This window comes from Dipodomys merriami, unplaced genomic scaffold (assembly GCF_024711535.1).
Source record: "Dipodomys merriami isolate MVZ:Mamm:240054 unplaced genomic scaffold, mDipMer1.0.p SCAF_6, whole genome shotgun sequence".
NCBI lineage: Eukaryota > Metazoa > Chordata > Mammalia > Rodentia > Heteromyidae > Dipodomys > Dipodomys merriami.
In genome coordinates this window covers 21450530-21462756 of record NW_027206179.1, presented here as the reverse complement: position 1 = coordinate 21462756, position 12227 = coordinate 21450530, and the positions used below count along the sequence as shown (strand labels likewise).

Genomic DNA, 12227 nt, shown 5'->3' with positions numbered 1-12227 from the left:
GTAGTTTGGGGGGGTTCTGACACAGGCCCCCCAGTAGCTGCATCAATTACCCAGTGGCAAACAGTATTACCATGGGTAGAGCACATGCAAGAGGGAGAGATCACATTACCAAATGGAAAGCAGAAAAGCAACTCTCTTGGGAACTACAATGATCCCTACCACAATCTCCCCTCTCCCACCTCATGACCTAAAGACCTCCCACTGGGCCCCATCTCTGAAAAGTCCTGCCACCACCTCCCAAAATTGCCACACACACTAAGCGTCTGACACATAGGAGGTATACTTGAACCTTACCCAAACCATAACAACTCTCCCATATATTTTCACAAGACATTTCTCTTAAACACAAGCAAGGAACCTGTGCTTTCCTTTCAATGGATCTATAAAAAGCATTTGCGATTTTTGTGAAACAGGTTGAATTTCAGGCAATGTTAAGTCACGAGCCCCATGGGTTTTGCTTCTGTTCTCCCTTCACATTTCATCAAGAGTCACAGCAATTCTCTGCTTACCAGTGGGGCGTTCGTGGCGTACGCCAAGCATTACAGAATCGCATTTAGGAGGCGCACTGGGCGGGAGGGAGTGGAATCCTGCCAGCCAGGCTGGTCCTTGAGGCGATGATTTTCCTGACCGTTTCTTACCTGGTAGTCTGCGTCTGTTAAGAAAAAATAGTGAATCCCCACATTCTTTCAAAGGTACAACCCTTCCCACACTGCTGAAGATCACAAAGTGGGAAAGAGATGGACTTGGAATTGATTTGATTGTATCTGTCACCATCTAAAATGGAGACTTGCTCAAGGCAATACCTTGGCATTAATTTTATTGCCAGCTTGTAATCGAACCATTCCTCCAGGTGGGAATCTGAGTCTACCACTCTAACTTTGTTTCCTACAACTCCCCACCTGTCCAATAAACAATGGATGTATGTAGTAACGGTAGCTACTGGCTAAAGCACCTCTCCCTGCCACCTTAGTCACAAATCAAAACATATCTATCTTGGAATTTCTACATCTGTAAAACAAAGATAACAAATCTATGTCTCTGGAATTTGTATGAGATTAGATAAGATATATACTGCCCTTAGGATGGTACCTGACACTGCACAAATGATGGCTGCTAATTACTGTGATGGTTTTATTTTTATTTATCCTCTCATTAACTTGGCTAGCCCCTTCTCTCACAGTCTTAGCATGAATGTCCAGTCATGTCATTAGTGAGAACTAATGAGCTCCCAGTACAGATCTACCCATAGCCACAGGCTCTTTGTATCCTCCTCAAAAGATGTTTTCCTGAGTGATTGAACAGCCTCTGCCCTCTGCCCTTGGTCCCCATGTTTCCTGTTCTGCAGGTTCAGGCTCACTGGCTTCTCTCTTACCTTGTAGGGTTTCACTAAGATCAATGCCTTCAACTGGGCCAAGGTACGGAAGCTGAGCTTCAAGAGGAAGCGCTTTCTCATCAAGCTCCGCCCTGATGCAAATGTAAGTGGCGTGGGGGTACACAGGGGACCCCAGGCAGCCTACCAGTGTCAGAAGATGAAGTCTGTGCTCAGCTGGGCTTACCTGGAAGCGAAGGACAACTGCTTCCCTCAGCTTTTGGAAAGCTGGACTATGAAGCATCTACGTGGACGATTATATCCCAGGGCCTGTGACCTCCACTGCTGCTGTGTTTGGTCCCCCAGAGAGAGAGGATAAAATGGCTGCACATGCATGTACCTAAGGAGAGAACTCCTTCCCCTCGGTCGTATGGCCTCCACACACACAACCTGAGTTACATGGTGGCTGTGTGTCCAGTCCCTGATCCTACCTCCAGATCCCCCTCGGTGTTATTGCCATACTCGGATCTGGCCCGGTCCACCCAGAGCAGTCCTCAGCCCTCCGGTCCCTGCTGCTGCCGCCACTCCTCCCACACAGCTCGTTCATCCTCACAGGCTACCCAAAGGTCCCCTAACGGAGTCTCCTATGGGGGTCAGGGCCAGGCAAGAGAGTGACATGTTCACATGCTGGAAATGGCCACACTGGAGCTAGGTGAAGCGTCCTTGAAGTCCATCCCACCTGGGACTTCCAGTCCTTTTTCCCACATGGCTGTCTTGGCTAGAGTTTAGCTACAGTACGGATTAAGCAGGCTTCCATGGCTTCCAGAATAGGAAGTGAAACACCTGTTATAAACGGTTCTCTGAGGGAAAATGCTGTTGGTGTTCTACAGAGCTGATTTAGACAGGAAGAACAGCAGCACACATTGTCTGTGACTTGCGTCTGCTCACGCTGTGACAGCCCCCAAAATAGTTGCAACTGCTGGGCATGTTAGAAGCTGTGGTTGCTTTTCTGTTTATGTAACATGGCTGCTGCCGCTGGGAACGCTCAGTGTAGGAGGAGAAAATTACCATATTCGCTTTCCAGAACCAAAGGACATGAATTTTTCAGCGGAGGGTGAAGACTTTTCTGTTCCAGAAAACAAAGTTTCATTTCCTACATCGTTCCTGGGGCTGCCTGGAGGCCCAGGCCAGGTGCTGTTTTATAGAGAAAGTCTCGAGGCAAAAAGAAAAAAAAAACAACAAAATCAACATTGATGGGAACCATGAGGAAGAAAATGGAAAGGAAAAAATGTAGAAGCAAGAAAAGAAAGAAAGCCGGGCGCTGGTGGCTCACGCCTGTAATCCTAGCTACTCAGGAGGCTGAGATCTGAGGATCGCGGTTCAAAGCCAGCCCGGGCAAGAAAGACCGTGAGACTCCTATCTCCAATAAACCACCAGAAAACCGGAAGTGGCGCTGTAGCTCAAGTGGTAGAGCGCTCGCCTTGAGCTGAAGAGCTGAGGGACAACGCCCAGGCCCAGAGTTCAAGCCCCACGACCAACAAAAAAAAAAAAAAAAGAAAGAAAAAAAGAATTTTAGTCCTTGTATTATTTTTGTGAAGGAAATGGAAGTTCGGTCAACACATTCTACCAGACAACATGGTGACACTTCCGCTCCGTTGGCTCTCACTTCCTGTAGTTCCTGAGAGGAACTCTTTAGGGAAGAAGATGGCAGACAAGAAGTTATGTGTTGTCATTAAGAACACCTGTGTTTTGCAAAGACTTTGGGTTAATGGTCCTGCTGTAATAAAATTCGTGACTGAAATTTTATTGGACAAATGTATTTCTATTTCTTTTCTCCTATTTCAACAGAATGTTTAATGTTATATGTTCTCTTGCTTAGAGCTCATACCAGGATACCTTGGAATTCCTAATGGCCAGCCGGGATTTCTGCAAGTCATTCTGGAAAATCTGTGTGGAGCATCATGCTTTCTTTAGACTTTTTGAAGAACCCAAACCAAAGCCAAAGCCTGTCCTCTTTAGCCGAGGCTCTTCATTTCGGTTCAGGTAGGAATGTCACTTCACACCTTTTTTTTTTTTTTTTTCGGTTGGTCATGGGGCTTGAACTCTGGGCCTGGGTACTGTCCCAGAGCTCTTCAGCTCAAGGCTAGTGCTCTACCACTTGAACCACAGCACCACGTCTAGTTTTCTGGTGGTTTATTGGAGATAAGAGTCTCACAGACTTTCCTGCGCAGGCTGGCTTTAACCCAGATCCTCAGATCTCAGCCTCCTGAGTAGCTAGGATGACAGGTATGAGCCACCAGTGCCAGGCACTTCACACCTTTGTTTTTTTTTGTTGTTGTTGTGGGTCTTGAACTCTGGGCCTGGATGCTGTCCCTGTGCTCTTTAACTCAGGGAGAGCGTTCTACCTCTTGAGCCACAGCACCACTTTCAGTTTTCTAGTGGTTTATTGGAGATCAGAATCTCTCGGACTTTTCTGCCTGGGCTGGCTTTGAACCATGATCCTCAGATCTCAGCCTCCTGAGTAGCTAGGATTACAGGCATGAGCCACCGGCGCCCGGCCACTTCACACCTATTTGTTTGTTGTATGAACCTTTATTTTTGAGTCTTCCGTAAGACCTATCACAGCTGCTATGACAGACAGTTACTGTTAGCACCTTCAAGATCCATATGGAAATCTACCCAGCATAGTCAATTCCTGACATGAGACTCTAGATGGTTTTTTCCCCCAGTACTGGGGGGATCAACCCAAGGCCTTGCACCTGCTAGGCAGGTACTCTATCACTGAGCTACACACCTAACCTAATTCAGAAAAGAATTTCTTTCTATGGAGGAGAACAAAAGTATCTTATTTATACTTGATGTTGCTTCATAGAATGATACGATTTACTTTTCCATCCCTTTTGCAAAAGTACCTGTCTACCTTTGTGAAAGACAGGGAGATTGTTAGACTCTTCCTCACCAAACCCAAGTTCTAAATGGGTTTTGTTAACTGTTTTATCTGCTATATGAAGATACGATGAAAAGACTAAACCCAAGAATGGGTTCTCTCAGAACTGATTTTCTTCCTGGATAGCTATGAAAACCCGCATCTCTCAGGCGTGGAGGGAAGGGAAGTGGAGGTGACGAAGTGTTGTGTTTGTGGGTCTAAATGAGGATGCCTTGGTATGTCCTTCCCTTTCCTCTGCTGGTCTTCATTTCAGTGGTCGGACTCAGAAGCAAGTCCTCGATTATGTTAAAGAAGGAGGGCACAAGAAAGTGCAGTTCGAAAGGTAAGAGGTGCTTCCATGCTAGATCCATTCTCTAGGTAGCTCTCTGTGTGTGTGTGTGTGTGTGTGTGTGTGTGTGTGTGTGTGTGTGTGTGTGTGTGTGTGTGTGTGTGTGTGTGTGTGTGTGTGTGTGTGTGTGTGTTGAAGTGCTGAGGTTTGTGCTCAGGGTCTTGCATTTTCTAAAGAAGTGCTCTTACCGCTTGAGCCATGCCCCCAGCCCTGGTCTGTTGGGTCACAGTTTACAGTGCCCCGTGCAGAGGGCTCAGCAGGGCCTCAGATTCCTGACCTTCGCGGTGATACAGCACGCTGCTGACTGCTGGTGTCCCTTCAGCACTAGGCACAGGGGACTTGGCTGATCTTTAGAACAGCCATCACTCTTGCACCATGCAGATGTTAGAAAAGACGCCCTTTCCCTTTAAAACCACTTGAGCTCTCTACCATTTCTCTTAGAAAACACAGCAAGATTCATTCCATCAGGAGCCTGAGTACGCAGCCCACAGCACTGAATTCAGAAGTGCCAAAACAGGTCAGTATAGTGATAGATGATTGTAACTGTTGGTCCCCCACTTCCTCCACTGAGTCACGATTCCCTCCGTATGTCCTTCCTCGCGGAGTTTGTCACAGGCGAGTGTCTGACGATAGGCCGACCTCACCTAGACAAGGGTTTACACATCGAGCCTGGACACAGCAGGGCCTTTCTCAGCTGACATTCCATATGCTAAGCCCCTGACAAGTTTGCTCCATTGGTCTTGAACTTGGCTTCGAAGTAAAAACATCTGCCAAAGCCAGGAGAACTGATCCCACATTTGGCTAGATAGATCTGCTGTGTGCCAGGGTCAGAAGCCTTTCACTGACACCAAGCTGGGCAACAGGTTCCCAGGCTTATGTGACGGGCAGTGAGCACACTGGCTGCAAAATGTGTTCTCTGCCCTCACCATGAGGACAGCCAAGTCTCATTGTCCTTGGAGGCGTTCACTGAGTATGTTTTCAGGACGTCCTCTTAGAAAGAATAACTTTGTTGAGGAGCACATGAAGGTGGTTTTATTGTGCAGTTCCAAAAAGATCCCTTCATCTGTCGTGCTAAGAAGAAGAATAGAAGCAGAGAAGCTGTGCATCGTCTGGGTGAAGGCTGTGTTAGGTTGAGTGGGTGGGTGGTGTGTTGGCTGTTTCTGGGTGGGGTTTGGGTTTGAGCTCAGGACCCTGAGCTTACTAGACAATCCTCTGCCCGTTGAATTACGCCCCCCCCCCCAGCACTTTTCACTTTAGTTATTTTTCTCAAAGGATCTGCATTTTGCCCAGTCTGGGCTCAACTATAATCCCCCTATTTGTGCTTCCTGAGTAGCTAGGTTGACCGGCATATGCTACCATGTCCAGCCCTATTGGTTCCCAGCTCTCTATTGGTTCTTGGGAAAAAAAACTTATTGTTCAGGATCCCCTCCAAGTATGATCCTCCCAATTTCTGCCTCCCAACTAGCTATGATGACAGATGTAAACCACTTTCCTTGGCTTGTAATGGATTTTCCTTCTCTCCCTTCCCATGCATGCTTGGGGAGGCCCCCTGTGGGCGAGAAGGGCTGTCTGGTTCCGCAGAAACATGGGGAACCCAGTCTGACATGGAGGATTCTAGAAGGCAGAGATGGTGCCTTCTGCTGCTGGGGGCCCTCCCTGAAGGAACCTTCTGGATCATGCAATGCCCATCCACGACTGATGCTTATATAAGAGTGCCTTGTTCCAGGAGGAGGCCAGGGCCGCCTCCATCTGCCAGTCCTTGCAGAGGTGTTAAGTTAGATGCTGACTTGTGCCCCGCTAGCCCAGCTCGAGGATAACTATCTTCCTTTTCTCTTCATCTCCCTCCATCCCTCTCTTGGCTCCCTCGTCCAGTCTCCACAGAACACCAGCCTTGCTTGTGGAGATGGTGCCGAATCGCCCAGTGCCCAGAGCTACCAGCGAACAAAGGAACTGAAAGCGTCTGTGGAAGAGCCGGGGCCGCAGCAGAGCCCTGCTGGGAGCAAGCTAGCCGACGGGGCCGCCACAGGGCCGCTGGAGGAAGAAGAAGAGGAGGAGGGCGGCCAGGACGGCCTGCAGCCGAGCAAGCCTCCGCCCCCGCAGCCGAGCACAGGTCCAGCATCCCGGGCTGCTGGCGGCAGCAGCACCTCCATTCCTTTCATTGACTGCAGTGACGTAGATAGCGAATACGACCTTCTCAGAGAACAAGCGTCCCAATCCCGGTCCCAAACAAATGACAATTATGAGGGTGATGTGACCAGTGGGGTGTACCTGCTCTCCAGAGACGAGAGGTCACAGGAGGCTAGGCACAGGGCTTCCCCTCCCTCCGCCAAGTTCTCCCCACCTTCTTCCAGAGAGTTCCTTGATGATGATTCAGCAGACATTACGTTTGATATGAGCGGGAGCCCAGGCCTCCCGAGGCATAGCTCCCTGATAGAGGAGATGTTCCGGGCCTCGGCTGCACACAGCCCCTTGGAAACGCCACTGTCCCCCGGCAGCAGAAGTTCAAGTCCAAATATGAGCTGGGACAGGACTGGGTCCCAAGGCTATGGCTCCGAAAATGGACATGACCTTAGAGATAGGAGTGTGGGAGAAGATACTCTCACAAACCGGGGTCCCCACTCTGAACACTGCTCCCCCATCTTACAGAGGCCGTATTTACGGACTCTCCCCAGCAGATACAATAAGTCAGAGACAGATCCGCTCATCCTTAGCCAAGTAGCCTATACCCCAGAGGCTCTCGATAGGCTTGAGGACCATGAAAAGGGAGGATCGGCCCCTGTGGCTGCGTCTGAAGCTGGGGTGCTGATCAATGGCACGCCTCTCGCACAGCCCGCGTGTCCCAGCGGCCTGGCAGGCCAGCTGGCACCCTTGCAAATGACCGAGGGCTCCACTAGCAGCGGGACTGAATCCAGTGATTCAGACTCTGCTCTGGTGAGCCCTTTGGGCCAGCCTCTGGCATTTACTCCCACCGCAGGCCTGAGCTCCCCTTGCATGCAGAGAAGTCAGAAGGCCCTGGGGGACCTGTGCCTGCCTGAGGAGAGAGAGGAGGACGCGTGAAGGGCCTGGCAGGCAGTGGTCAGCTGTCGCTTCCCTGAGATCAGGAGTCCAGGCTAGTAGCAGAGATGATCTGTTCTAGAGACGTGTTCATTTTGTTGTCGGCATTTACTGGAGGGAATTTTGGATAGGCACATGTTTGGATAGAGTAGGCCTGACTTCTAAAACCTTTACGAAAAGCAGAGCACAGGAGTGACTCGCTTTCCCAAAAAGATGGTCCATAGACAAACAGCAAGTCCCAGTGACAGCTTCCCAGGAGCTCGTTTCTTTTATTGGTTGGCAGCTAGGAAGAAATACTTTATGATGAATCTGGGGATGTGTACAGTGTGTTATATTTCCGTGGCAATTTTCTGTGACTGTCCAATGATGTATGCAGATCCTTTTTTCCTATTGGGTAACTGTTTGAAGTGTCTCAGATCTCAGCAGGAGCCTTGGCTTTGCCTTCCTCCTCCCTTCTTTAAAAGGAGGGCTGCTTTTCTGTGTCTCAAAGAGTGAGGCGTGGACAAAGTTCAAGGCCAAAATGTACATTGATTGCTAGTTGAGATTGTGTTCGTGAACTCGTACTCCAGATAGTGAATATTTAATGAGCATTTGGGGTTATTTCGGTGTTTCAGATGAAATGCTGGAGAGATGGTTAAATCTCCACAAATGGTAAGGTTTCCCGTGGGGTTACTGGTGTGATTTGGGTTTGCATTGGTGAATCGGATAGCTCTGCTTTAAAAAGTCATCCCTCGGGATGCTCCGTGACAGGTGGGGAAATGACTCTTCACCATAGGCTACTAACTGCCTGCCTACTAGGCCCCGCAGCGCAGGGTCATTGCCCCACATGACTTCTGTGCGTTTTCTTATAAACAGTGACACAAGGCTGTTTCCCTGGGCAGCCCAACAAGAAAGTCCAAGTCATAAAAGCCGACTTCTTTTTAGACTTTGCACTCTTTGGTCGGTGCCTGTCACTCAGTATCCTCTGCTGTAGATCCAGGAGCCTGGTTTGAGCTCATACTGAGTGTCTTAGCTGAATCCCTGGGGAAATTAGTTGCTGCTTGGTGCTAGCCCTAGAGATTTTGATCTGTTGGCCTAGGTTCCCGCCGGGGTTCCCCAGATGGCTTTTCTAGGAGCCCAGGTTCACTTCACATGCTGACCTGAGTGCCTCATAAGGACCAGTGGTGAGAAGGGAGAGCTGGATTCGTTGGCTCGCTTGCAGTTTGAGGAGGGCGTGACAAGGGAAGCGCTTTTATCTTTCAATCTTGTTCTTTGTACTTTCCAGTCTTTGGTACTTTTGTAAAAAAAAAAAAAAAAATGTAGAACAGGTATTTTTTAGATCTTAATTAGTGGCAAGATGATCAGTTCCTGCCAGTAGTCTTATAAGACTCAGGCCATGATGGCATCACAGAGTAAGAGCTGGCATGTGTAGGAAGCTGGGTAGAATTCAGGAGAAAACAAAGCAGAAGTCCTGGCTCACCTGTGCTTCCCAGAGGATCATTTGTCCACATGAAGGTCCAGAGGTCGGTTTAGAAATTCAGAAGACTTAGTCCATTTTTATATAAGCATCTTTGTTTTATTTCCCCTAATCCTTTGATTCAGTGCATGGGTAATGAATCAAACTGATTATCGGATAGTTTTTGAAAGTTGTTTGTTGAAGTCTATTTATCTCCTGCTTTAGATTTATTTATAAACTCAACCGAATTTTAGAACTAGAAGGAGACCTTGTAAGTTATTTAGATAAGCCTTCATTGGGATGAGAAAACTTGTTCTGACAAAGTGAAGTGACTTTGCATGGTATATAGCTGTGCACAGTGATGCTGAAACTACTTGGTAAGATCTTGGTGCAATAGGACCTTGTAGAATGTACATTTTAATTTGAGAGTCTTGTCTGTATGGCTTAACAATTAAGTCAGATCTGAAGACCATGGCTCACGGACACAGATAACTACAAGCCATAGAAGGTGAGAAGGACTGCTCTTATGTGGTTGGGGTTTGTGGTTGTCGCACATCTCCGAGGATTAGACTTAGGAGAGATGTCAGTTTGCTATGTGAATGCTTCGTCAGATGCAAGCTAAGCAAAGTGAAACTTGAAATCCTGTTACTTAATTGTAAAAATGGTTTGTTCAAATGATTGTTTCTTTTCCTATAATTTTATAGTAGTCTGATAATTAAATATAAGTGAATACTGCATATTAACTTATAATACAATATGAATCATCCAATGTTAACCTCCAAAGCAAAACATACACCAGTAGTTCTTTTGTTTTGCTTTTTCTTATGCAAGTAATTTTAGCTAAAACACGTTAGTAGCAGTTAGTCATGTGTGCTCAGTTGTACTCTGATCCGAGTTCCTACTTTTAGGGTTGCATATAAGACTGTTGTTTTTTTTCCCCTGTTAGTTTTGTACCATTAATGCAATTCAGCTTGTACTTCTTGGCCAGTGTTTATAAACGTGGCAGTCCTGTATGATTAATAGTGCTTACAAGAGTAGGGGCGTCATCTAAGGCCTTGTGTCCTAGTGCTGAGACTAGTCATTACTTGTCACTAGGAGACTTTGTCCCATGCTCACAAAGATTCTAGAACATTGGCCAGAGAGCATAGGATGTCTGCCTGCTTAGGGCCGGGTGATCGCTCCTGCCATCACTGTGGAGTTCAGGAGAAGCCAGGGATGTTTGTCAGCCCATCTTGCATGTTTTGACTTTTGGGGAAGACTCTAGTCCCCAACCCCTTTAACCTGGGACTGTAGAGTCTCACTGTGTGACTTAAGAAAGGACCACACACATGCAACAGTGAATTAACATGAAGAAAGGCCAAGGTAGACAATAGAAACCGATGACACGTTCAGTTTGCAATGGCTTCCTAAGACCTGAAAACCAGTCTTTCTAGGGCAGTAGTCCTGTGTGCTCGCTGCTCTATAAAAACTGTATCAGAAGGCCATGGATTGAGAACAGAACCTATATAGAAACAAATACCTTGAAATCAACTGTAGTTACTTCAGAGCCTCTTCCATTAATATCTCTTATTGGATATTATTTTAAAATATGTGAAGCATAGAGCCTTTCATGGTTGCTTTTGCTGTTGCTTGTTAAAAAACAAACTAGAAAGGAATTTTTGTAGCATGAAGAAATGTATTTAATGAGTTCCAGAACTTGGAGGGCTCCAGCCTCCTCTGCTGTGCATCTGGACGCCATTGGTGGTGTTTTATTAGACAGCCATTTAATTGGAGGAAGTCTGGGGGCCACATTTTCCCCTCCGTGTGCGATTTGTATTAGGGAGATTCTCACAGATTTATCTCACCAAAAGTTGTGCTGTGTGGCCTACACTTAAAACGTGAATAATAACCATTTTCTTCTCAAGAACTTCTTGGAGGATTCAAATCAAGCAATGCCAAAAAAACAAAAACAATAACAGTCCCTCATTCCCACCAAGCACACAGCGTCCAGCCTGTCCTGAATTTACCTTGTGTGTTAGCCCTGAAATTGCTCCAGTTGTGCAGTTAAGCATTTCTATTACGGAGAGGAAATTTTAGATAGTTAAACTATCATTTTTTTTTTTTTTTGACAATTTTGGGGCCTGAACTCTGAGAGGCTTAGGGCACTGTCCCTCAGCTCTTCAGCTCAAGGCTAGCTCCATATCACTTGAGCCACAGCACGACTTCCGGCTTTTTCTGCTTATGTGGTGCTGAGGAATTGAACCTAGGGCCTCATGCATGCAAGGCAAGCACTCTACCACTGAGCCACCTTCCCAGCCCTTTTTTTTTTAAATTGTGAAAATACTGTACAGAGGGGTTACAATTACATGAGCAAGGTAATGAGTACATTTCTTATCAAGCATTGTTGCCTCCTCCTTTGTTTCCCCTTACCATCCCTTCCCATCTCCCCTGAAACTGCCATTTTCAACAGCAGTAAAACTACTGTCAGCAAAGGGAGAGATTCCATTATCATCATGAGACTCAGCAGTCACAGCTTTGAGTGAATGTTTGCTATTGACATTATTCCATGTTCCAGACATCAGTGTTGTCAATCGTCGAGTCACCTGTAGGCTCAGCTTCACATTAAGAAGTCTGGAGTCCCCTTCACCTTCCAGATTAATTTGCCTCTGTTTGCTTCTGTCTCCATTGGCTTTGTCTGGCGTACTTATTCTGATTAGCTAGAATTTCAAGAGTTCTTAAAGTCACATTCCCAAGGAAGCCTCCTCCCGCTTCCCTACCCCCAGCCTTCTCTCCTCTTATGGTCAGGAGCTGAGTTATTCTAAGGCTGGCTTTTATCACATGTCGTGACAGGAGTCTAGGCAATTGGAATTGCAATTGTCTTCCCAGGCAACCTATGACACAGCCAGTTTCTTTGAAGAGGTGGACACTTTCAAATAATCCATTGCTGGCAGTAGCTAAGCTTTGTTTTCAGTCACATTGGCCAAATCCATGAGAAAATACTGGAGAGAGGTACTAGGGAATGAACCTCTTTAAGAAGTTTATTCCTGCAACATCAAAGAGTTGATTGGCACTTTTTTTCTGGTTGTTAGTTTAGTCCCATCTGTTTCTGTGTGTTTGAAACTGAAGACCGGAAATGAGGTCTCTCTAACACTCCTGCATACTTTTAGCCCCAGCT

General features: G+C 46.9%; 1 protein-coding gene across 2 annotated transcripts in view; it reads left to right on the top strand.

Moving 5' to 3' along the window:
- Farp1 (FERM, ARH/RhoGEF and pleckstrin domain protein 1) overlaps positions 1-12227 on the top strand; it is a 230974-nt gene that overhangs the window by 176143 nt on the left and 42604 nt on the right. For both annotated transcript variants that reach the window (XM_070002707.1, XM_070002708.1), the window contains exons 9-13: positions 1380-1475; positions 3189-3352; positions 4510-4578; positions 5026-5101; positions 6457-6694. In XM_070002707.1, the coding sequence (XP_069858808.1) occupies positions 1380-1475; positions 3189-3352; positions 4510-4578; positions 5026-5101; positions 6457-6694 (643 nt within the window). The remainder of the gene's footprint in view (positions 1-1379; positions 1476-3188; positions 3353-4509; positions 4579-5025; positions 5102-6456; positions 6695-12227) is intronic.